The following is a 26973-nucleotide window of genomic DNA, read 5'->3' on the forward strand; positions in this document are numbered from 1 at the left end:
ATGCCTATTAACAAGTAATTTCCTCCCTATGTAGATATTTGTATCTGTTTTCAAATGTGGCATGGACTTTCTGTATAGTGGTCCTTGCTGTCTTCTCTCTCCTCTTCCTGCAAAGACGTTTTCAAGGCCTTGATTGTCAAATAACATGAATTATTTTTTAGCACCAGTGACATGGATTTTTCTTTAGATGCTGACACAGCCAGGAAAATATCATCTACTTGATAGAACACTGTTGATTCCATCCCCACTTCCATTCTTTATTTTATGTCCTGACATTTTCTTGTAGCATAAATTCCGATGTTAAAATGAATAATTGTACTGAGAACAACTTACAATTTACTCTGAAAAATTTCCACGCATCATGATTAAAATTAGCCAGTGTCTTGGTAAACATACTAGTCAAGTGTGAGAATTGTGGTCTATCTGATTAGTGGAACCTGTCTTTGTATGTTCTTCTTTATTATGATAAAGATACAGTATCTTTAAATAATATCATGCATTCAAGAGTATCACAGGACATTTTGCAAGTTGCCATTACTCCTGTGTAGTCAAACATATTAAAGCTCTTTATTAATATGAATATGAAATGTATTCAAATAAATAACAAGGTAGAGAGTTTTGTTGCAGATATCTACAACTCTTGTGCTGCTACATGATCATAAAGAAAATGCACCAAATTGGTTCAAATCTGTGTAGAGATCAATAAATCTGTGCCCATTTACAGCAGCAAAATAATAAAAAAAAAATATGTTGTCTCTAAATGATAAATCATTAGCACAACCTTTGACAAAAATAATACTAATAGAGCATTTTACCACACTGGAAAAGCCCATCAGCACCAATAATTTTATATGCCAGTTTTATCATTAAGTATTTTTTTCCAAACTGAGTCTTAAAAACCAGATCAGAAAAAGCTTACTGGACCAGATCTTCTCTTGACCTCAGTTTGCTTGCAATCAGCATCATGTAAAAACCTCCCAATACCGTTTGCTTTGTTGTCGTTCAATTTCCAGATCTAAGCAAACTTTTCTTTTACTGCAGCTGAGGATGTGATCTGTGTTATACTTCTCTTACCCGGTCACTCACAGGACTGCAGGGATTTTCATTTCTCAGAAGACTGTTTAGTTCTCTGATATAATTTGAATAAGTAATTTTTTCCCATAAATTCGCATAGAAATAAGATTGACTGAAAGTCAAAATAAAGACTAAATTAAGGTCCGGAACACACACTGACTAAATAAATAGTTTTCTATAGCATTTCCTTACCTTTGGAATCCTGTGTTGACAAAAACCTCCTGTAGCCATTTGTATTTAACAGTCTTGCACGAAGTACAAATTATTATAGAACTCTGTGTGTGTGCACAAGTATCTATATGCATGTGCAATCACACACACACACACACACACACACACACACAGATATATTTGATGTTGCAAGGCAAAATTAAATTCGATTATTCCTAAGCAATTCTATCAGAAATAATTTAAAACATAAATAAGAAGCAAACGTGTGACTTAAGGGAGTGATTGATGTGTGTGTGTGTGTGTGTGTGTGTGTGTGTGTGTGTGTTTGAAGAACAGTTTGTTTCTTCTTGAAATTGGAACTTTATCAGTACCCTCTCAGCTCTACCTCCTACTTCAAGTCAAATACTGGGAAATATTACTGAGAATATTAAAGGAAGAAAAATCAAATATAGCATTAATTGTAAAATCACAGATTAAGATCCGCTTAAAAATGTGAAATATGGTTAACTGAAAAGTCCCCTAATCAAGCTTCAATATCATTAAAATTTGGATTTTTGGCAAATAACAGGAAATGTCTGCTTTCCCTTGCAAATTGGTAATTGAAAATTTCACTGAGAAACATTTTTTTATTTAAAAAATCTTGAAAAAGAAATTGAGTTTTTTACTTGCTGTACACTAAAAAAGGATTAAGCTTTATGTGTTTTATTTTCTAACTGAGGCCATTTAGAATTTCTTCTAAATGGTTCAGTCAGTTACCTTTTTTTTTTTTTTTTTTTTTTTCCTGTGGGATGACCAAAAAGTGTGCAGAGTTGATAAAACAAGCAGTAATATTCTGGCAATCACATTGTACATTGCAGAGTTTAAAACTTCGGTCTCAAGCTGTTCACCTGGTGCCTGAGACAAATTCATGGCCGATAGCGCAGCCAGCAGTAGCTGGACTCAGCTCAGCAGAGACTTGGGGCACCGCGGCGGAGATAGGTGGCAAGGTGCGTGGAGGACAGACTGACACCGTCCCCAGGCTGGAGGGAGGGAGTGCGAGGAGAGGCAGAGTAAGGGAACTTGCTCTCTTCAGCCCGGGGAAGAGGAGGCGAAAGGGGGGTCTAACTGCAGCCTTTAGCTACCCAAAAGGATGTTACGGAGAAGACGATGTCTGGAGGTTTGCAGCACAAAAACCAAAAGGCAACAGTCGCAAGTTGCAGCAGGAGAAATTCCCGTGGGACATATGGAAAGAAAGACCCTGCAGCCCGTTGCCGCAGGAGGAAGCATGGCAACGGGCTCCAGAGAGGAGGTGTAATCTCCATTGCTGGAGATTTTCGAAACTCGACTGGAAAAGGCTCTGAGCAACCTGCTGTAATGTTGCAGTTAGCCCTGTCTGAGCAGGAGTTTGGGCTAGGTGACCTTCAGAGGTCTCTTCTAACTTAAATTAATCCATGATCTTACTGTGGGCAGTGATGGCAGAACTGGCTGTCTGTAAAAGGTGGGGAAACGGGAGGAATTTTGATGTGGAAAAGGCAAGAAGAAAAACAAATGGCAGAACAGGAACATCATGTCATCTCAAGCATACCTCAGGCATACATCTCAAGCAGACCCATGCTTGGGTCCACCTTTTTGGGAAGTAAAAAACATAAGTTGCTAATGTAAAAGAGGAGTGACTGTGGACTTTGGGTTGCTACTATGGAGGAAGAATGAATTATATTTCAAGGTATTTCATTTCCTAGATTTCTCACCATACTGTCAGTGATGTTCATGTAAGTTTTAGGAGATGACTGATAAACCAGCAAAGATAAAACAGGAATCCTGACACCTAACCATTTTTGGGTGAAATGTGAGCCAAAATGAAACCGAATGCTTTTGGTTAATAAGCAGCAGAAGGAATTATTCTTCCCTGTTTCATAAACATCTGTATTATTTTCTGCTTGTATTCAAGAATTGCCAGAAAATTCTAAAATGCCATGAGAAAAATCCATCTCTGAGGTTTCTCCAAACCAATCAGCTGCTTAAAGTACCACATTTCTTTTTATTTTTACAAAAGTAAGAGAACTAAACCATGACAGACAAAACTCCCAGGGCTTTGTGGTAATTTGGGGCATGTTTTGCAAAACCAAGAGAAGAGGATAATTTTTCAACCATTTGCGCTTTGTCCATCACTATGTGGGGGATCCATTTGCTAATATCTCTCTAAGCTCAAAGTATGTTTTACAGGAACTTAGCTAGCAAAAACTGTTCCCATTTTAAAAGTAATGGCACGTTAATGCCTTTTTGCAATGAAATCCCTATATACCACGTTCCATGTTCGTATTTGTCCATTAACTAATGACTATCCAATATGCTGTCACTGATATCACATGCATACCTTGCCTTTCTGCACGCTCAGTTATTTTACTATTGCCAAATTAATTATTTATTGGCGAATATAATGTAAAGACTGAGGAACAGTCACTGGACATGAGTTTTCCCTGCCGTAAGCCTGTGCCAGCCCACGGACTCAGTCATGCATTCGCCTTGAGCTGAAAGGCTTAGGGAAGGACATTGTCCGTATTTATGCAGTTTCAAAAAGTTCAGTGCCAGAGCGCAGGGTTTTGTCTCTCGGGACAGCCCTGTCACATGCCTCCCTGTCACGCTGTCACCTTGTTTGCGTCCTCTTTTATTGTAAGCAAGACCAGCTTGGGTGTTTTTTTTTTTTTTTTTTTTTTTTTTTTTTAATAAGCGCCGTGCCTGACAGTTCGGTGAATGTCAGGCTCGTTTTGTACCACGGTCGGAACGAGACTGTCGGACGGGGAACAGATCAGTAAATCTGGACGTGTGGTAAAAACTTCCTGTCTGGAAGAGCTAATCCCCTCCAAAAACAGAACAAAAAATCCCTCACTTTCCTGTAGAATATCCTGCTTTCCCTTTGCATCGAAAACGACATGCCTATCCAGTTAATTTATTGATGAACCTAGTAAATCTTTAAGTAAAATAGTTTTGAAAATATTAGTGTTAGTATTTTTTATTATTATTATTAGTGCATCAATATTGCTGTTCAGGTTTCTCACCAGTTGTGAGAAGCCGTTTAGGAAAAATTCAGGAGTGACGGTGTGAAAGAGAAGAATCGGTTGGAATCGGATTGTTTTTAATAGAGCAGGAAATGAAGAAAACCCAACAGTTTTAAGGGTTACTTTGTGTCACTGGCCTGTTTGTGAGCAGGTGAGCCCCAAAGGTAACTAGTTCTGTGTCGACAAAGTTGTTGACTTAGCGGCTGAAATGAAAACAAATAACTTATATTAGCTGAAAATGACTTAATTTTTTAATTATATTTTGCAAATAAAAAGACCAATGAAATTAATTTCAGATTTACCAAAACATTTACTCTTTAAACCAAGTTAGGTAAATTTGAGAATTAATATATCACTTCAAACTGTAACATTCAGAAATACTGAAAAGAATCTTGTTTTTCCAAATATCTGTTCTTTTGCACTTGTAATATTTATAAACTATAATTTATTAGTGAATTTAATAATTTTGCTCAAACTGAAAGTGCTGTTCTAGGTAAATATTCAGATGAAAAAGGAAAAAAACCCACTAGCTTTTGAGCTTGGCTGCAATTTTCTGTGTAAATCATCTGTTACACTGCAGTGAATTCCCTGTGACAGAGGTTATTTAATTTGCAAGTAGATAATTGAAGTCTCCATTTTAATTTAACTTTGGTGTTTAAGGTGCTCTCAGGAGCCTTTGGGAAAAGTTTTCCGTCCTTCCTAACAAGCACAGCATCATTGCCATTAGCAGTAACAGGGAGGTTGGGGCAGAAAAGGCTTTGGCAGCTTAATTTGTTCCACTGTATCTTCTTCCCTTACACAGCGTAGATTGTAGGGCAGCAATGCGCTATGCTGTGCCTTCGTCATCTTTTCCATCGGCAGAACTGGCTACTAGTTACAGCAGCTGAAGAAATCTCGCAACGTTTGTAAGACCTGAGAATATTAAAGGAGGGCATGTAAATTCATGTAGCTAAGCGCTTGCAGGATTGGAGACTAGATGTCCACAGAAGATGACTGAGAAAACCTGTTTCCTTGCCGGTGACAGGTTAAAAATAACTCCCTGCTTTAAGCTGTGTGTACCGCCGTTTCCAATCATGCAAGACCTCTGGGAGAGAACTCTTTTTTTGCTTCAACAGGAATCTTGTGCATAGGGTTAAATCTTCTGTTTGGTGTCAGTATTTTTTGGAGCTTCAGGGAGTTGTGATTTTGTCTGTCTGAGTTTTTGAAGATGTAAAATACCAAAGGAGCTGGAAGGGGTTTCACTGGTAGGGCAGGTCTGACTGGAGGCCCTAAATGTTGATCACATTTGAAAATCGTGTTTCTGTTCTGATGGGAAAACTCTCTATTATTTTTATTCTATTTTTCTTCTGGGAAGAGTCAGGAGTTAATGAGGAAGTCCATAAAACTGCATTTTAAAGTTGCATTCTCCAAGTCATAAAGTGAAGGTCCTTTTGGTGAGAGAGACAAAAGTCATTAAATATTAAGCATGGCATTCAAGATGACTTTTTTCTTTTATGGACATTTTCCTCAGAAAAGAGCGCAACTGAAAGATATGTATGCCTAAGTCTTAGAGGAAGTCTGTCAGAAATTTAAATTTGCAGGTGTCTTTGTGTTTCATGAATAGCAGGGTTCTAGCTGTGAGACACTTTGGATTATTGTTTTTTTTTTTTTTTTTATCCAATAATATGGGGTTCTCTTTTGGTTATTTCTCTCTGCACTGATCTTCAATATGCTGCTTAAAAAAAAGGAGTCTGAGTACTTGAACCATATGTTTATATGATAGCTCCTCATGTCAAAATTTTAATTGATTTTCTCATATTCGGGGTTAGGAGGGGGCTGTATCATGTTCCACGACGTCATAAAAACAAAAATATTTAAAATATGTTTCAAATAAAAGGTGAGGGGAGAAGAAAAATGCTTAACTTAGAAAAGATGTGGGATTCATTAACAAAGAAAAATACTGGCCACGGACCAACGGCAAGCCAAATGTTTTGCCAGCAGTTTGCAGTTCACAGTCATAGTTGCATGTCACTTTGCCTCCTGCACCAGCCCTTCCAACCATATACGCCTTCCTTTTAAAGAGAAACCTGTCTGGTTTGAGTTGAATAAATTAATTTGGGTTTACTTAGTTTAAAAACAAAAATATAGAGGGCCCAATTTTATTTCATTATGCCCGTGGGTAAAGCAGTCCAAGGTAATTACAACCATAGTGCTGGTTGCTCTATCTTAATTAAAGAGGGGTTTTTTGCACATAGGTTTTTGCACAGCATAATAAAATAGTTGTGGTCTGGCTAGCCTCAGTGTCACAAGAGCAAACTCACAGGAGAAATTGTCCAGCTTTTCCAAAAGCCGAGGCCCTTCCCTGCGAAAGGAAGCACGGGGCTGCGCAGCAGAGCACAGGTAGTTCACAGTTCTTCCTATTTAGTGTATGTGCACAGTCATAAATCATGCAGGGAACAACGTTTCATACAATCTCATGCACTAAGTAACATGCTTGTCAGCAGCAATGAATGTGGGCTTCAGTAAATCTTTAAGCAATAATGTACTCTAGGAATGTGCAACATTGGTTACACACCTGTGACCAAACCTCTGATTTCTGTAAAGTTTTCCAGTAATGTTTTGAGTTGTGGGACTTTTTTGTCTTCTTTGCAAATAAATATGATTTATTGCTTAGCAAATCCTTTTAAAGGAGAGGCATCAAAGACTTTTAAATAATGCACTTGGGATGATGATTAAAAAAGCCATACTCAAATCCCAACAAGCGTGGCTAAGATGGCCTGTTATTACAAAAGTCAAAGGAGGCATGTTTGCTGGTTGAATAAATCAAATAGTGTTGTAAAAACACTGTCTCAGGTATGATTAAGGATAAGTGATTTTCATTCCTACATTAAGTTCTCTTTTCTGGTGTGGTGCTTTTTATATTACATCAAGCTTAGCTATTTACTTAGGCTGTTTCAAAAAGCCCCAGTATCTCAATTACTTACATCATGACCTTGTGCATTGATTCAGAAAGATGGGCAGTATAATCTAGCTGTATTTAATGTTCATGACCTTGACTGACATGCGCCCTTTCTTCGGGTGCTCTGATCACATGCAATTAGTCAAACTGATCGAACTCAGTTTTGCAAATACTGGTGCACCAAATCTTTGGTTGGCTTGAGTTGGTAGAATTTCATTCTCTCCAACAAGTTCCTCTTCCCAGTCTAGTGCTGGTGCTTTCATTCAAGTAGTACAACTTTTACTTTTCTTAGACTCATTTACTCATCACTTGTTTGTCAACTCTTAACTTGACTGAGTATAAATCCAGCTAGACATTTAGAACCACTAGCTGGCCTTGGCCCAGGTTGCAGTTGTGCTGTCTTATTCATTTGCAAAAGCAGGTTCTCAGGTACTTCTGAACCTTGTGAGAATAGTCTCAGGCTTGGAATAAGGATTGTCCAAAGTGCCTTAGCTGTTTTGGTCAGTGAGCAGTTGAGAGAGTAATTCCTGGCTTTGAAGTTGCAATGGGTTTTGTTTCCCTTTGGTTGGGATGTAGATTCTCCTGCGGATGGACAAGCAAGTTTAGCTTCAACTGAGATTGCTTCAGCTGAGATTGTGTTTTCTGAGGAGAAAGTGCCAATGAGCCATGCGTTGCAGTCCATCACAAGGCTCAACCTAAGAGGAGGGCAGCCCTCAGCTGTATCTGGGCTGCTCTGAAGCACCCCTAGCAGTGGCTGCCTGCAGGATGAAGGGAGCTGGAACGTGTGATGCTTGGCAAAGCTGAAGTCTTTTCCAAGATCCCTAGGCATGGCCCGGGTCCTTGGCAGCACTGGTGTGTAAGGCTGGGAGTGTGATTGTAAATGTCTGGGCTTTCTAAGGATCTTCATACCTAGAATTAAACATGTGTAAATGGGGAGAATTAGCCTTGAGGTGGACCAGAGAAACTTCCACCCTCCACATTAAGTCCAGAATGTGAAAATATCAATTTACTTCCCACGCTCTGTGGTGATACTGAAGAAACAACATCCAAATATGCTTCTAGGATGCAGCTGCCAAAGGAGTGCTTCACAACACAGAGGGGCATCCCTGTGGCAGCCTCAGCTGAGGTGCTAGTGATTTCATAACCTGTTCTTTTATTATGCAATCTATAAAACCTGCTGAGACGGTTCAGCACGGTGGTGCCTGCTGCCAGGGGAAGGGCCGTGGCACAATGGTGGATCGATAATGGGTTTCCATGTGGAACAGATCTGTTCTGTATGTGTTTTACGTACATAGCTTTGAAAGTACAAGAAAACAGCCACTTTCTATTTCCATTTGCATTAGAGACTTCTCATGAATATCTGAAATAGACATTTATTGTGACCATAACCTTACCACAAATTAAAATCAGATCCCAAGTCCCCTGTGAAAAGAAGCTCATTATAATGTATGGAGATGTCAGAAATGATACTAAATGACACTTTACTCTAAACGCCAAACACTGTGCTTATCCGTGGCTTAGGGTTAAATCTACAGTGGAAAGAAGACCAGGAGCTAAGCACGTTTTTCAGGGACAGGAGAGGTTCCAATAGATGTATAGCTACAAGCTAAAGAACAAACAGCTGGTTGTATGTGTCTGCCAAGTGCAATGTCTTGCTGCATTTTCTTCTCTTAAGCCACAGATTACCTTTGTTGCATATCCTACATAGATTGGGCCAGATTTATATGAGGTGTAATGTTGATGCAGACGGTTGGTTTGTTTCTATAGAGAAAAAGAGATAAAGATAGATTTTACTGTTGATCTAAAAGTTACACATTTGAAATATTATCCCTAAACACTTATCTTCTCATCAAATTTTATATATGAGCATTTTAAGGACTTGATATCTAGAAGGTTGATACCATGGCTGAATCTGTGCTGCACAAAACTGAGAGAGACCAGGAAAAGAAACATGCTGACCTGCAAAATGTCTTTGCCACTATTCTTTGCATTCATCGTATTTGTCTTTCCTATATATATAAAAAAAACCAGAACAACAACAAAAAACCACAGTGGAGTGAGTAAGCCATGGCTTCTGACACCTGGAAATCAGCCATATTCACTGCTGTGCAAATTCCTGCTGCTCTCTGAGCTGAGATCATATTGTTGGAGATGGCAAGTGTGTAGAGCCCAGATCTGCATCTTTCTCCCATTGCTAAATATTAACAGTAAAAAATAAATGTAAGTGATGCAACAGCCTTTGACCAGGCCTACTCATATGACTGTTGAGGTATTTCAACCAGATCAGTAAAGTGCCTGACCAAATCGAATAGATTTGATCTTTTGCTAATCTGAAGCAACTTTCATTTTACCATTTAGGTAAAGTTAGCAATTTTTACATGTTCACATGCACTGCATCAGCATGTCTCAGAGTGTGTTTGGTGCTAATTATTGAAGGAAGACACACACTTTGCTTATTTTATAGGAGACATATGGGAAAGGACATATCTTCTTTCCATTCTCCCCCTTCTGGCTCTATTCCCTGCTAAGCTTGCAAATAACCTTTTCCACTGCCCCTCCAACAGCTCCAAGCAAACATTTTTTTTTTTTAAAGTAATGTTTCTTAAATGTCAACATGCTCTGACTTTGTCAGGCCAGCAGGAGAAACAAATTACATTGTCAGAGGCCTTCCACTGACAACTACAGGGTACCAGTTCCCACAGTTTAAATCTGGAAACTCTTAAGGCAAATGCTGCAGTTGATTCCAAAGATTATAGTGGCACTGCACTTAAAAGCAGTACTTTGGAGTGTGGTTTCACAGCATCAGGCAGTCGACATAAGTTAAACCTGCACTGGTTTTCCTAGAAAGTTTGTTTTCAGGTCTGTATGTTTATGGGAGTCTCAGGCCTCATCTAGGAACACAAACTGCATTACTTCAACTATGCAAGTGCAGCTGGAGAAGTCCTTCTGGCCTGGTGGGTTTCATCTTTTTGAACTATTTTATATAAAGGTAGTTTCTCCTCACCTGGTATTGCTGAACTGTAATGCTGAAAGTTGTTGGGTGAACTAGAGAAATTTCCAAAATCTTAAGATTATCCATTAGTCTCAGTGTTTCAAAATTCACCTAATTCAGTTTTTGGCTATGCTGGTTAGACTACTGATATATTACTTTGCCTAGTGGGGGAGTTTTTTAGCTAAAGCTCTGTTTTAGCAGTGATCCTCAGAAGGGAAACTGGGGAAAAAAAGAATAGTGCAAACCCAAACTGCTCACAGACTGTGTGAACACTTACTATTCATGTTAAAGACCTATCAAATAAAAATTGAGAAGATAAAATAATGAATGATGTGTTAGTTCATACTTCAAACTTGTGGAAGCTGGTTGGATGACTTTTGCATTTTTTTATGCTTTTGCATAATTGACTTTTAATTGATTTTTAAGCCCTTTACTGTAAATAGGTGCAGTGGATGGTATCTTAGCCTTTAACATCAAGTTTATTTTTGGGAGAATGTTTCTTCTTTAAAGAAAGTTTTTTATCAAGAGGAAATGGGTAAAAATACAGCGATGAAACACCAAACCAGAAATGTCCATAAAATTGGAAAGTAAAGGTACAAAATACACTCAATTTTTACTGCTATTTTAGTGTGATGTACTGTATCATCAACCTATGCAAGTCACTACTTCAGAGCATTATTATGAAACCTATCTTCATAAGTTTCACAGATTTTTGTGGCGCTCTCTCTGTTCTAATTGATAGTAATAGCAGCACTCCTGCAAACTTCCGTGACAGGAGCACCGTGCCCAAACGAATGATACCTGCCACAACAGGATCAAACTCTCCTTGTTGTTTTCAGCTGTCCTGTATGATGATATTTGCTTCAGTGACCATGTCAAAAAGTGCAGCAAGGGTAGAATTTGGCCATTTTTTTCCAGGGGAAATGCTATAAATATTATGATTATCTTCCTGTTTCACTTCATAAGCCAATGGCCACCAGGGGTCAGGAGGAATTACTCGGTGGTAGTCCACAGATGTCAAGGTGCAAGGTGGGGATTTTTGTTTTCTTCTGAAGCATAAAACATTGGTCACTGTCAACATTTGTTTTACTACTAGATGTAATGTATGCTATATCCTGTGTGTTTATGAGGTGCGTGCATGTGCGAATGTGAGTGAGGTTCCCAGCTGATTTAAATCCATTGTCTTTGGCAAAGCTGCATGTTTTACACCATTGAGAGTTGGCTCTATTGTTGTTGATATGTTCGTGCTCTTCGTATTGTTTTCTCAAAGTATTGTGTTAACTGGGTTACAGCCTGTGAGCTGTCTTTATTTTCAGCTTTATATTTCCTCAGTGATATTTTGCTCATAAACAAGCATATTTTGAATGTCACCAGGTAGACTAATATGGAGGAGTTCTGATTATTCTGGCTGAATAGAAAAATCATGTTGAAATGCTTCTAATGCTTCTTATTTTTTCCACCTCTTACTGTCCTTCTAAAGAACTGCTCAAAAGAGATCAGCAAAGTCTTGGTAACAAAACTAGAGATATTATATATTTGCCTTTTCATATTTTATCCCATTTCCACTTGCTTTTATTTAAAACATTTCAGAACAGTAAGTATGCTTTCCACTTTATGCTGTAGCTTCTCTAAAAACATGCTTAAAGTCTGATGTTATGGGCCACTTAGACTTACTGCTTTTTATTATGAATATTGGCTGGTCTGTATGCATATTTTTAAAGCTAAGATTGAAGATTTACATGTTATCTGGAACTTGATCTATAACTTGAAAGGCTACTGTAGCCACAATAAGAGTGAAAATAACCCTGAACTGTTGAAAATTTAACTCTGAGCACCTAAAGTGGTAAAGACTGCAATAGTAGTTTTGTCGATATTTATAAATCAATGCAAACCAGAAACTGGATGTTTTAATTTACTACAGTTTCAATGTAACTGATACCCTCAAGTTTAGAGCTTTAAGCTTTGTGAAGTGCAATGTTATTGCAGGGCATGCATCCAATTTTTAAAACATTATATAGATTGGAGACAGATGAGCTTTTCAGAATTATTTTAGGCCTATTATGATTGAATGCCTGAGATGCAGTTTCCAGTGGAAATTAATTGCATTGATGTGAAAACAAATGAACTCCAACCTCAAAATTAGCTGCAGGTTTGTGCTGAATCCAGTACTTAAAAGGGAGGTAAAAGATACCTCTGGAAATGGCAATGACAATACATACTTTGTTGGAAGAATAAAATTGCTTTGTTTTTAACGCCTTCTCTCTTTTGCTGTCTCCGATAGTATGAACGTCTTCATACATGTGTATGGAGAGAAATTTACCCATATATTTGTGGTTGCACTTGAATGGTCAGTGGCTTTAAATTGCTATGCCTTCTTCCCTTTGGACACTGCTGGAAACCAGGGCCTGCCCTTGCTAGCCTGTGTCAGCATCTAGGCGTCGGTGAAATCCACAGCAGCCGCTACTTGTAGTACTTTTATCACTTCATTGGGCATTTCTGGAACACGCAGTTCAGCAGTGTGCAGTCTTCTGGGGGACTTCAAAAGCAAACAGCAGCTAACGGGATTTGAACCCTTTAGAGAATTTGGCCATTAGCTGTGTGGAAAAGGCTGTAGCTGAGTTTGGGATTCAAATTTGCTTGAGCTTTTCAGCATTATCCTTAGCAGAAGTGTAGCATTAAATACCTGCACGCTCTCAGTCAGTGGCATCTCCCATTGACGTGCAGACAGAGAACGCAGTACGTGCTCTTAAATAATGAGAGCAGTCAGCGCTGGCTCGCCGCTGATTTCTGTGGAAGTGCAGTGGAAGCAGGACTCCCGCTTTGTTCTTTTCGCCTAAAGATTCACCTTATCCCGTACTTCTCATCATTTGTACTGATGAAGCTGTCAGCTGGGATTTTTAGCATGTTTAAAAGATGAAGCGTCCACAGCGGTTCCTTCCAAGAAGTGGCATATATTCATTTTGATCTTCGTGAAAGTCTCAAAGGAATCAGTGGAGTGAGCTGGGGGTGGGAAGCAGGTTGCTGGAGGTACATAGCTATTTGGCAGCTAGAGGAAGTCTTCACACCTGCAGGTGACTTGCTAAACAGATAGTGGGGCGAAGACCCTCACGTACACACTGCTCTTCTCTCTGTCCTCCCCGGCGGCCACGCACTGAAACCTGCAGCCTGGAGACATTGAACAAGTATGGGGCTGTAACTAGCGTGGGCTATGCACAAACGCTGACTTCTCCTTGTGCTGCGGAGAAAGCTGGACATTGCAGCAGCATCTGCTAGCGGCAGAAGTGTTAGGGAAGCGACGACTGTTACCAAGCACACAGTGCGTGCTGTTTCTGGGATACTCTGGTTAAAGGGTGGGCTAGGAACTGGATAATGGTCTCCCTCTGATCTCAGGTTTCATATTGGACTTTTCCAACCTATAATTTTCTGTTTTACTTCTTCGATATTTTATTTTTAAAAAACACACTTTGTACTTTCTTAAATAATTTTTTAAAATTCCAATGTATATGCTACTTCTACAATATTTTTAGTGTTAAGGATAGAATTTAATTCTCATTAAATAAAGCATCTCATAGCTATGTATCTACTCGCTTTTTCTCACTAAGTCACTGTAGGCCAACCCTGCTTTCCATGTTGCGTATAGCACAGTTGTTTCTCATCAACTTCAGACAGACTGAATATGCCAGGCAGACTGGAGAGCAAACACTTGCTGGTGGTAGATGCTGGTGTGTTTTTCTCTCACAGAGACTGTTTTCGTTTGTCAGTCTTTTTCTGGCAACATTCTGACCAAAGTGATGCCACGGGTCCCACAATAGCCCTAGGGCTCTGCGTTGTATTGCCGCAAAGGCTTCCCACTTGGCAAAGTTTGGAGCCCGCCACCTTTGGCCCTGCACAAGGTCTGTACCAAAGGACAATATTTGACCTCGAAGAGCAGTTTAAACAAACCAGATGAATGAGAAGCCGATGGATACAGTTTTATTTCAGTTTCGCTGATGTGGACCTGAAGAATGTAAAGACCCAAATTTGTCCCATTTTTTTGAAGAGTGGCATCACCGTAAGCTCCTTTTGGGTGCTCTGTCTTTCTGTTGACTACGCAGGGCAGCTGTGTTTCTGTGGGGTCTTCAGTTAGGCACTTGAAGCAAATGGTCCGTGATCAGAAGCCACTGGGATTGAAGACCTGTCATTCAAGTAGCAATCTGGTGTTTTCATTCAAAACTGATTTTCCCACCTTTTGGGGCACAACAAACTTCTCAGTCATTGGATTTTGGGGGCACATGAGGGGACTCTGAGGAAGAAAGAGTCAAGAGATATTAAGCTCTCTGAAGCCTAACATTTCCAAAGTAGGCCTTTCTGCCTACAGGCATATAAGAAGATCATCAAGTACATCTTTCTTAGACACCCAGGCAGGCAAACGTCTCTGAAACACAAGGGCATGAATCTGCAGCATCCATCATTCTGTTGAGGACAGTGAAAACATGTGCTGTCATCTTTGACATTTTAATTGAAAAGAAAGCTTACACAGATTTCGACCTTAAGCAGTGTGTTTATACAAGTGTATACAGAGAAATAATCTGTCAGTTCAGAGCAGGCTCATTGCTATAGGAGTTGGTTTAGTAACTGAACAATCCAACATTAGCTCACACACCTTGCCTTGTTCCATGCCTCAATAATTTTTAGTAGAAATACTTTGCCTAGAGGCATGCAGTTATTAAAAAAGAGGCTCAGCTTGCTTAAAGTCTGGAATTATTAGCTCATGGTAACAAGCCTGCACTGGAGAAACTGTTGGTTCTTTGTTTTCATGACTTTGCTGTAATTTACCGTCTTATTTTCAGAGACAAGCTTCTGCTTTGTTTGGGAAGTTAACAAACATGAACAAAAAAAAGGAAAAATAAATCAACTTCAAAAAGATTCTTTTTTTCATTTTTATTATAAAGCAGAGTTGACAAAGTTCTTTTATCTTTGTATTTCTATTAAATTTCAGTGGTCCAAATAATAAGGATGAATAGAAACAGAATTTTAATTGAGAAATTTGTTTTACCACATTTCCAGCATAGGGAGCTGTTGGTAGGAAGTACTCGCTGAGAGCTCTCCAAATACTCTCTCAGCCCTTCAGGAGTAAAAAACTTCACTTTTTTCTTTTTTTTTTTTCCCTCCATCCTTTTTGCAAGCTATTATTCTCTTCTGATGTAAAGTTTTGAAAGTTAAGAATGTTTGCAAATGCACAGCTTCAGAGGTCACTTGAGCAAATGAATGCTCAAACACCTTTACGTAGCACAGACCTAGCAGAACAATTACTACGTGTTCAGTTGTCGCTTTTGTCTGGATGCAGGGATTGGGATTCTTTCCAACTGTTTAACCTGTGGACATTTTTCCCCACTAAGCTTTAAATTTTCAAATAGTCATTAATTCTGCATGCCAGGCTTGAGCCTTAAGCTCGACCCTTAAAAGGAATGGACGTGTTAGAAAATGTTTGTGTAAGTTTTATGACTGTTTTTATGTTTATGTCTGAGCTGCCATTTGATATGTTTGTCTATTATTGCCACCTTTTTTATTCATTGAAAATTGGTGCACTCTTAATTGTGGTGATGCAAAATCATTTGTTTTCCTGAAAAATTAAGCCTTAGGTCCTGTTTGAGCTTAGAGAACATGACAATGATGGAATTAGTTTGACATCGTTGCTTGCTTTGGTGATTAAGTGTTTTATCGTGTTTATGCTGCAGGTTTTTGTTCTTATCCTACAATTTTTTTATTACAAGAATGTGTTTTTATATGAGCTAGTTCTTGCTCTTGAACCTGCTTTTTGCTGTGTTTCCTTGTTTTGCTTTAAGTATGCCATAATCCTGCCTGTGAGTTCCAGCTGCGTGCATAACACTATGTAGAGCATGAACTGCTCTGAAGAGGTTTTAGTCTAAGAAACCATTCTAGCTTTTCTTATTTTTCTTGTAATGGGTCAGGCAATAAGACCCAGCAAAATGTTTAGAGGGAATGGAAGATTGAAACCAGCAGTTTCTAAGACCTGAAAGAGCCAAAAGGCAAATGTTAATGGATTCTCTGAGGCTTCCAAGTACCTGCTGGTCCTTGTACTTACTGCTGAATTTGCAGAGGGTTCTTGAACATGTGTTCAGGAAATATAGGTGGTATTAACACAATTGGAGTTTCTAAAGGCAAGATTTATCATTAACTAAATCTTTAAACAGAGTTTGGCCCACTAAATACATATTGCAGCAGTGGAGCTGCAGCTTTGAGGGCTTTCCTCCCATAAGGTCAGGTGAAAAGTAGAATATATTTAAGACATTTTGAAGGCACTTTTCTGTGGATTTCTAGTATTCAGCTCTACATATATCCATACTCAGTCCTTTTTATTTTTATTTTTGCTAACTCTTTCCCTCAGTTAGATATGCTGTTCCTGTCTATCTCTGTGCATTAAAAGAAGTGAGCATGAAAGCATTTCCAGTAGAGCTGCATTGCTCCTGATGAACAGCTTCTCACATGGTATCAAAGAGTACATGAACTGTGAAGTAGTCTCTCTGCTTGCTTTTGACGTAGTTCATATAATTTCATATCTGTCCACTGCATCTTCGTCTTTTTTTTGGTACTTATTACTGAATTCCTTCTACTTCGTGCCAATATTACCTTAATTATGCCAGCTCTCCTCAAAATGTATACTGACTTTTCCTTCACTTGTGAATCAAGCTTCTTGTCTTTAAGACTTCTGGTGGCTTAGCCTTATCTTATCTCACTCCTCCAGTTTCTCATTACGGTGTCAAGCATCACTTTCACTTTGCCAGGGCCTTTAACATCAGCTAGTTTCTCTTTCAAAGGCTCAAATCTCATCTTGCCCAACCTTGGGAACATCCTTAAGGTGGTGCACATCATATAAAAATATATGCACACTCTGTTTAAAGATCTCTGCAGAAAGCACAGCTTTGTCTGGATGCTCCCCATATCCTCTAAGCTGTGAGCTTCAATTTTCCCACTTCAGAATGTTGCCCTTCCTGTGTCTTAATCTTAGTTACTCCCTTCCTCTCACAAACTTCCCCAATCCTGTCATTCTTGACCATATGCATAGGAGTTAAATAAAGAACATACAGCTTCCCCCCTAAAGCAACCAGAGAAATGCCATTAAATTGTCTCCAGCTTTTTAGTATATTTATTTGTTTCTATGCTGTATCTCCGTCTTCCACTTTTAATCTGTTTTGTGTCTGTAGATTGTAAACACACTGTGTAAGAATTGTCTCTTATCTTTGTTTGTACAGTGCCAGGCTCAATGGGGTCCCAGTCCCGACTGGGACCTTTGGGCACCACCACAATATAAATGTCTGCTACTGATAATAATAATCTACCCACATCATGCAGATGTCTGAATTGTCTGAGAAATACAAACAAGGATCTTTACTAAGTTGGCAAAGATCCATTAATTTTAGGTGCCAGTTTTCCTTTCCTGTGATTACCATTTGGCTCTCTGAAAAACCCGGTGATATAAAGCTCCCATTTCTTGGAAAGCTTGGCTCTCTGATGTTGCTATAACTAAAATACTGTTATACAGGGGGTATTGCAGGTCAGGGGAGGTCCCTGGAACTATGCAAGGTATTCCAAGTACTTGTCTGGTGCTTTGTTGTTGCTTTCTTTTGTTTGTTTTTGCTTTCCTCCTCTGCATGACAAATGAATACACTGAAATTAGACAGAACTGCCCTAACTTTTTCTGGGAGGGAGCATCTCAAATAATGGGCCACAAATAAGGAAAGCTGAAGTTGGATTGATAGGCTTAAAAATGGCATTATAGGTCAAACAACAACAGATGCTGCACGTGAGCCTGCACGTTCGGTCAACCCCCTCTTTCTGTGGGTTAAAACATTTATCCCCTCCACCTTTGCAGACAGAGCTTTTATCTTTGCCCTATGGCTGAGTTTTTCAGATACTGAAGGCCAAGAAGAACACTTCAGGTATTCCAGCCTCAGAAGTTGCTGTGGCCTCCATACGTGGTTTCCAGCTGATCTGTAGAACCACGTGCTCCAGTGAACTTAGAGTTTATCAATGTAAAGTTTCATAACTACAGCACGCGGTGGTCTGAGACATACAGAGGGTTGACAGTGCTCAACTGTGTTCGTTCTCAGCATAGTACGGTACTTGGGTGCTTCAGTCTGAAAGAAGCCCAAGCTACATGCACATACTAACATGCCTTAGAAATATCTAGGTTGTTGATGTGCAGTGGTTGTTCCTTTTTACATTGATCATAATGGTACCACTGAGGCCTTATTCACCTATGTCTCCCTGTTGCTTCCATTTGCTCTCCCCCATTTTATCCTTAGTCTATAAGGTTTTGGGGGCAGGATGCCATGCACAGTTTTCAAACCAAGGATTCTTAGCACTGTTGTAATAAACATATATACATATACACGTGCACGCATGCACACACACACACACATGTATGTGTATGTTTGAAGAGAAATGATGAAAGTCGGGGCAAGACCAGTTTATAAATGGAATGTGGTGCAGAAATCCCTGAGCCAGAGCTGACCAAAGATGGCAAATTGCCACAGCACAGCCAACCACTTGTGGGTACTTCCATGTTAGCTGGCTGGGTCTGGAGGCCATAGAAAGAGATGAGTTCTTTAGTGCGAACACAACTACATGTGCATGTGGCTTTGCTTTTTCTAGCTCAGAGCTAGCTGAAGAAGAACTAGTTCAGTTGTGGTGTAGATATCCTTGGGGGCTACCCCATGGTAGTCTCAGTGGTACAGGCAGGCAAGTAAGAAGCAGGAGAAATGTCACGATAAGACACACTGATCTAGAGTGGTTTTGCTGTAATAGAAAACATACTGCAGTGATGCTTTACGTAGTGTCAGTCCTTCTGCATCTAAGCCTAGAGGGTGTTGGTCAGTATGGACTTGGTCTCACGAGACTTTAGCAGGAAATTGTTGCCTATGGAAACTATCTTTGAAGGCTACAAGTTAAGGGAAGCCTAGGCTTTTAATAGATGAATGTGGTGTGTTGTCATTAGACAATCTGGGGAAGTGGGGCAGATGGCTGTTGCATCATAGCAGACACAATATTTGATATTCAATAAGGAGGCAGTTAGTTAAGAATATACTGTGCATATTTGATTAAATTAGTGGAGTTATCTCTAATTATTGGGTAGAGTCGTGTGATGGAACATGATAGAGTCACCCTGGCTTAGTGGGGTACCACCCATCTGCCTAAATGTTACTAATGATGACTCACGATGTTAACACAACCATGGGGAGGGAGGAGAGCTGATGTGGTCATTTACTAACATTCAGCTAACATGTGGCATTTTACTGAGCTACTGTAATGCTATCCATCCTGGCTGTGTATGCCCAAGGAGATAGTGTGCAAATCCTGACTGAGATCTGATTGTATCCAGCAGCAAGCTCCTGCTGGAACAAGATGAAAATTCTTAAACTTGGGAAAAAAAAAACATAGATGGCCAGATTTTCAGTGAGGTTGAGCACTTGCCAGTTCTCTGTCTTATCTGTCCTTTATTTGCAGGCAGCTTGCCCAATAACCATATTTATTTAGCAACACAGATGTCAAGGAATTAAAATTCTTCGGTCAGCAGTATTCACTAACAGGTTGAAGGCCTCCTCAGCGTTTACAAAAAGAGGAGCAGAGTCATCGTATTCAACATTAAAAATGGTAATTATAAGGTCTTACTGACTTCCATTTGCTGCAGGTTAAAACACAACAACAAAGAGTTTTTGATGTCCTCAGTAGAAGAATAAATGCCTTAGAGCTAGACAAATTGATTATTTTGGCCTATAAGATTCGATGCCATAAACCTTCCCCAAGATCTTGTGCGAGTGGCCGTGAACACGTGTTAATCAATGACCTGTATTCAGTGTGGAAGCAATAGAAGTGTTTGTGAGCACTGGCCAATGTCAGACTTACCTGATAGAGAGCTGAGTCTGGTGTGTATTATGTAGCACTTTTATTGGTGGCAGGAGTGGTGCAGACTTTTCGACAAACGGGGTCAACCTCGAAGCACAAAGTTTCTCTGGCTGCTCTGCAAAAGCACACTTGGGAATAGACTAGCAAAAGTTTTAGCAGAAAAAAATACCTGAAAGTACTGAAGATTTTTTTTTTCTTCCACCAAGCATAAAGCATATGCAGACCACCAAACTAAAGCAGCATTAAAGGTGAAATTGGGGACAGCAAGGAAGCTTCTTTGCCATTTTAATAAATACAAATAATTCCCTTTTGCCTAAGTCCCATATTCCCAAGCTCATTAAAGCAATTTCAGAAATTTTGGGGTCTCTGGAACATATAAGCAAAATTCAAACCGTGCAGTCTCTTGAGAATCACTTGCACAAATTGTATGGGTCAGGCCAAAATAAGTTTCTGTCAAACAGCCTAACACCTAAGGTTATTATGAAGCTAGTGGGTTGTACAAAGGGTCTGTATGTGGGACAGTCTCAGAGTGACTAGAGGTGGGGCGCTGGTGTCACGGTACTTGTTTCACTTCTGTTGCATTAAAACTTCAAGCGATATTTTTGCTGAATACATTCCCTCTGTTAGCCAGTGTGGTTCACATGGGCTCGTCTAAGCTAGAGGGTTTCAGAGCAGCCAGATACAGGGGCACGTGCCTCAGTCTTGTCCCAGGCCGATGGGAGAGGTTCCCCCCCTCGACCCCGCTCTGCCTACGTTTCCCTGGGAGGAAACCCGCCAGGCGTCCCCGGGGGGGCTGTGGCACGCTCTGTTCAGCTCCTCAGCCTGGAGCCCGGGTCTCGAACACTCAGTCTGGAGGCTGTCAAACTGCCTTAAAAGCAAGAGATAGGCAAGTCAGTTCAGAGCAAGTGTGTTTGCTGCTCTGCAGGACTGTAGTCTAGTGCATCTAGGAAATGGACTTTTCTTGTGGGAGGTGACCACAACCTTTGAAAACCAATCTGAGCTGCTGCTTTTCCTCACTCAGCCTGATGTTTTCCTCCTTTTTTTTTTTTTTTTTTTTTTTCCCGGAGGATCACTGAACTTTCTCTTCTGGCTTTTTTACTTTGTCCTGATGATTCTCCCTCTATTCCTTTTGCTTGAACGAGTACCTGGAGCAGCCCTATTTTAAGTGGAAAGCAGGTCAGGTCAGGGGCTGTGTACTTTAAGCATATTGTCTGAGCTCTTTTTTCCTGTACTACGTTCATTCCACTTGTGCCACCTCCACACCTCCCCAGGATTAGTGCTGTGCTGACTTGACCATACTCTCTGCTATCCCAGGAGCTAGTTCATGTTCCCCCCACAGCGCTTCTTGGACCTTCTCACAGAATTATACCGTATATTTGGGAAACATTGTCTTGAGATTCTTTGTGCACTAGAAAGATATACAGCATATTCCTCCACCAGCAGATAACGAGAGAGGCATAGGAAGAGCTCTATATCTGAGGTATATTTGGGTGTTTTTTTTTTTTTTTTTTTTTTTTTTTTTTTTTAATGAATAAGTACACTGTATGTGTCTGGGAGGTTTTTTTAAACATCCTGCAGAACACAGGCTTTTTCTCTTCATGGAGGCCCAAGACAAAAGGATGGGCTCAGTCACTTGCAGCTGCCAAAGAGAGGGCAGCTGAGGCCAGAGGGATGGAGATGCTGGATGCATGAAAGCAGACAGGCAAGGAGGGGAGGGATTTGTGGGAGCAGAAATGGCTCTGGGGGAATGGACTTGCAGGGATGAGCATTGCGGGATTGAAAACTCAGGGTTGGGAAATACTGAGGAGCTTTGGGAAAATGGGGTTAGGAGGTTTGAACTCTGGGCAGGAGAGAAAGATACTTCTGGGTCCAAAGAAGCTGATGTTGCCATGAGTCAGACCTCTCTGGTTTGGGAGCCTGGGCATGGTGTTTTCCATCCTGGATTTCTGTGAATCCCATTGCTCACAGCCTTTGGCCTCTTCTTTTTAGATAAATGGGAGTGAGAAGGGGTGTGTGTGTTCATGACTGCCAGCATGGCTTATAACTGGAGGAGCAAAAAAAGGTGCCCCATCCCGTGGTGTACTGGTCGAGACCCAGCAGGAAAAGTGAACTGTCTTCCCCCTCCCAGCTCTGGGGTTATGGCTGTGGTTCTCTGACCAGCCCAGCCCAGCTATGAGGCTTGGGTGGCTGGTTGCGATTCGTCACTAAAGCAAAAGGTGCTTCTGCCAAGGCTAGGAAGCAACCCTGGAGTTTAGAGTTTCCACGTGTCTTTAACTCTTTCCATGCTCCCCTGCAGAGGCTCTTCTCATAATCTTCCTGTTCCCTGCATTCCCTTCTCCCAGTCCCTTCCCGTACCTTCAAGAGTATCTCTTGCCTAATAAACGCTGTAGTATACTGCAGAGTGTACTGCTTTGTGAGATTTCAACGTGCCAATTTATACTGGCAATATTTGTTGAGGCTCTGTATGTGATAGCTGTCTTATTTTTCCGGTTTTTGAAAAGATAACACTTGTTATATTTACTCCAAACTCCAAGCAAGTCATACTTCCTTCAAAAACTTTTTTAAAAAAGGCTGATTAACTTAACTAACTCCCAAGACCACATTCTTAAAGACTGTTATCAAAGAGGAGTCCCAGCTTCTTTTAATCCATCAATTTTATGATTCTTCTTCTTTGTTAGTAGGCCTACTTTTTCTTTTCCCTGTGCTGCAGTTACAAAAATCCTTCTAAATCTTTAAAATTCCTTTTGCCAAAATAACTCTCTCTGCTTTTTTATAGTCCTTACTATTTGCCTTTACAAGCCACTTAATCTGAATGTAATTTTGCTGATTTTCTTCCTTTTTTCCCCGCATTTCCTGTGCCTCATTGACATTCTAACAAATAAAATTAGGACCCTCAGTTTGGAATAAAGGCCTAGTAGAGTTTTACAGGAGAGAATATCATGAGCACAGATGAAATGCTCATTTTAAAGTAGTTTATTTTCAGGTAATAAAACTTCAGAATTAATTTAAGTATGCTTAATTTTCTGTCATAATCTGAAAACCTACCATCTAGATATTTCCCCTCCCTCCCCCCCGAGGGGCGAATTTACAGCAATGCACTGATGTAGCATGTCGGGAGAGTTTCCTACTCTGCAGAAATCTGTTACTGGCCGTGGTACGATGCTGGGGCGCGTAGACTTGGAACGGCTGTTATGTTTGCATTCATGTTCTGTCATATGAAATATATTGGTGCTTTAACCAATAAACAGTAAAGGAAATGTGATTCATCTGTTTCTTGAAAACTTTCTGTTCTACTGATTTATGCAGGAGAAGACAAATGCTGGATTGGCTTAACTGTGCCTGCCTGTCCAGAGTTGTCTGTGCCTCGTAATCCCTGGTACTGTTTTAGTCTCCGTAGCCCATGACAGCGCTCTTTCCTTTTCTCCTAGGCCTGTCCCAGGTTCTCTGTCTTCACTACTGCACCTACACAACCGACAAAGACAGCCCATGCCCGCCTCTATGCCTGGCACCCTGCCCAACCCTACCATGCCTGGATCCTCTGCTGTACTAATGCCTGTAAGTTTGGGGTGGGTTTTGGGGGGAGCGGGAGAGGAGGAGAGTCTGTTTGCTTGCTTGCTTGCTTGAGTCAACCTATACAGAGGTGAAAATCTAGTTGGAGTTTCTAAAAAAAAAAAAATCAAAACGTAATGAGCTAAAGTAGGGAAGCTAGACCTTTTTCTCTATTTCTTACACAAGAGTATTTCTGCTGCAATTAAAGGAATGTTAATTAGCGTGAGAGTGATCTGAAGCAGTTTACAGGAGACTACAATTTCTAGTTCTCACTCTTGATCATGTAGGTGAGATTAGTGTGTCTGGAACAAAAAGATATTTTTGAAATCAGCCTCAGAACATACAGGAAGAGTCATGTACCTAAATTATGCCAGTGAACTCTAAAAGTAACCCTCTTGCTTCTGGAGACAATCAACTAATAAGAAAGAAGAGTGACTTACTTTTCAGGCCTAGTTACTTGCACTAAGATAGAATTTAGTCCTGCATGATCACTGTTCATCTTCAACTAGTTTCTGCAGAGTTGGGAATATTCAGCATCCTCTGAGTGACCCAGAGCACTTTGCACTTGTAGCTTCAAAATATTAAATGTTTTTAACAAACCTGTCAACATAAAACACTTAGGCAGACAAGGAGTGGAAATGAGTGAGGATGGCATGGGGAGGAGGGGACCGTGAAAGAAGTTGTTACTGTGTCATTGCACGACATTCACTTCGGAAGGCAACCTGAGAGCAAGCAAACATGGTATGGAGGGAGGTACTGCTTGCTCTGGCTCTGCTGGAGCAAGAGGAACATTCAGGGCTCAGAAAATTCAGCTTTGGCTGCTCTCTAAGCAGTCATTAATAAGTTATTAATTAGTAACTTATCAGTAAGGCTTTCCTGGAATATCGACCAGGAAGTTCGACTGAAAATATAAGAAATGTTGCTGTGGACAGTTTCTCTGGCATGACTCTGGAGGCAGCTGAAGTGCTGCAGACATCTTGCTTCAGTGCAGCTTCCTCCAAGCTCAGGGCTCAAGGTGCTGCTGGAGAGCCGTGTGGAGCGCGCTGGACAAGCACACGCGCTCCAGCTGAGAGCCTCCGGAGACGGGAGCGCGGAGGTGAGACGGACCCTATCACCTACAGCTGCCCCAACAGCAGCTCGGGCCCCACAGCGCTCCCGAAAGAGCTCTGGAGAAGATGACTGTGGGAGCTGCTGCTGGCGCTGCTGTGCGGTCCCACGGTGAGGGGCTCTGCAGAGCCCGCAGGGGCTGGGTGGTGCTGGGTCTCGCCCGAGGTGAGCAGGATATATCCCGCTCCCCCAGCCCAGCAAACCTTGCTGCATTCGTAGAGGGGTGAGAGTCACTGCCTGACCACACAGAGTAGTTCCCCTGCTTGACAGAGCCCAGGAGGATCCCAGAGCTGCTGTCCTGCGTGGAGATAAGGTGCAGGGCGCTGGCCCAAAGCAGGGTGGGATGCCCTGCTCCATAACCCTGCTTAGACCCTTCTAAGCAATGACTCGGGTGTAACAGGGCTTGTATCTTTTCAGAGAAAACACTACAGAAAAGTATTTTATCTAGTCCTCAGTGCCATTGGGTTTCATTTCTAAATTGTGTCCCTAGTTCACTACGTGGGGAGTTAGCTTGCAAGAAGTGCTCTGAATAGCCAGAAGGGCTTCTGCTTTTGTTTTTGCTGTATCAGCAGTACATGAAAGCTTCCCGAACGAGACATATGGAAAACTCTTCTCAATTGAGCAGTCCGAGTGGAGGAAAAAAGGCCAATTCGTTTTCCATATACTCTAGATTGTAGATTTTTATTTGTGTTTTTAACAAGCTAAGTTGGGCTGCACTGACAGGAGAAGCCACAACTTTATACAGTGATGCTTTTAAAACCACTTAACTCAGAGTGTTGTTTTATTAAAAGGGAGAAAATCATTACAAAAAAGCACAAACCTGGGTGGCTGATACATTTGTTTAGTAAAGAATCATTTGCTTTATAATTGGCTGTGAGGTTTCAGGGACGATTCTGATGGGACACATGCCTGTGTGCATACGCACACGCAAGTCATGAAACAGGCTGTTATTTTTCCAATCCCGACTCAAAGAAGTAAAGCTGAATCCATTTAAATAGAAACTGAGCATAAATTCTTGCAAATGTCTCTAGATGTTCTGAAGCTATTTTTTCTCTTTCTTTTGAAAGATGGAGCGACAAATGTCAATGAACTCCAACATCATGGGAATGCAGGGGCCGAACCTCAGTAATCCGTGTGCTTCACCTCAAGTCCCCCCAATGCATTCAGAAGCCAAAATGGTAAAAAGAAACGATTCAAAAATTTATTTTGTTCTTATATTGCTCTTACATACTGGTTAGCCAGACAGTGGGGGATGTAGCCAGACACTGCTTACTTCATTCTTAGTCATATGTTATACTCTTTTTAATATGCTGCTGTAAATTGCCTTTGTGTCAGCTTAGTCTATGAACTTTCAAGATGTTACCTATTCTGGCTGATTTCTCAGTGACAAGAAACTGAATTAAAGAGTGGGCCAGCTGATCCATACCGTGTTTTATAGGATTTTTGGTGTAGATTCGTGGAATTTCAGCAAATGGTCTGGCGGCTTCTGTGATGGCATCTGTGCACTGCAACGTGGCTTAGAAAAAATTTCTCAGTAAATAAACAGTGTAGTAAAAAGTATCTGAGGTGGAGGGAGTGTACACGGTCTTTGTTTTTTCCGGATAGGCGCACGGTGTGTCAGGGCAGTGCCAGTGTTAGAAAAGCAGACGAAATGACGCATTTAAAACCAGGATATTTTCTTTTGCTTGAGTGCAACAAAGTTATTGCTGTCAAAAAAAAGTGTCAGAATCTGGATAAAAATAATTTACCAGTGAAGTGTCATAGCCTTTTTAAAGTTGTTGTATGTCTTATAAGGTCAAGGCTTGTCAAGTGTATGTATTGATCCAGGATTAGTGCAGATAACTAAATTACAAGTGTGTGTATGCGAGTTTCCCCCAGCTTTATATGTATTGTCACAGAGGGATTTGGTAGTAGTATCCTGGAACTGAGTTCATCAGTGTTGAAATTCTTGGGCTTTTTCAGTTTCAGAGCTGCCATTTGCTGGCTAGTATAAATATGAGGGCAGTTTGCAGTTTAACTCTGTAGGGTTTTTATCCTTTCAGGATATCTCATCGCAGTGGAAAACAGGAGTAACTTCACTGAACTTCTTTCACTGGCTTTATGCCAACGTAAAATTGTCACAAGCGAGAGAATGAAACCAAGCCGACAAAGATTAAGCAACCGCATGTTTTTATGTATTTCTTTTTTGCATGACTGGTGCG

The 26973-nt window shown here is 40.6% G+C and overlaps 1 protein-coding gene across 4 annotated transcripts in view; it reads left to right on the top strand.

The window, feature by feature from the left end:
• CREB5 (cAMP responsive element binding protein 5) overlaps positions 1–26973 on the top strand; it is a 254832-nt gene that overhangs the window by 161454 nt on the left and 66405 nt on the right. For all 4 annotated transcript variants that reach the window (XR_009957588.1, XM_062569259.1, XM_062569260.1 and 1 more), the window contains 2 exons: positions 23545–23671; positions 25840–25950. Coding sequence is in view for 3 of the 4 variants with exons in the window: in XM_062569259.1 (XP_062425243.1) it covers positions 23545–23671; positions 25840–25950 (238 nt within the window). In the remaining variant the exon portion in view is untranslated. The remainder of the gene's footprint in view (positions 1–23544; positions 23672–25839; positions 25951–26973) is intronic.

This window comes from Rhea pennata, chromosome 2 (genome assembly GCF_028389875.1).
Source record: "Rhea pennata isolate bPtePen1 chromosome 2, bPtePen1.pri, whole genome shotgun sequence".
Classification (NCBI taxonomy): Eukaryota; Metazoa; Chordata; class Aves; order Rheiformes; family Rheidae; genus Rhea; species Rhea pennata.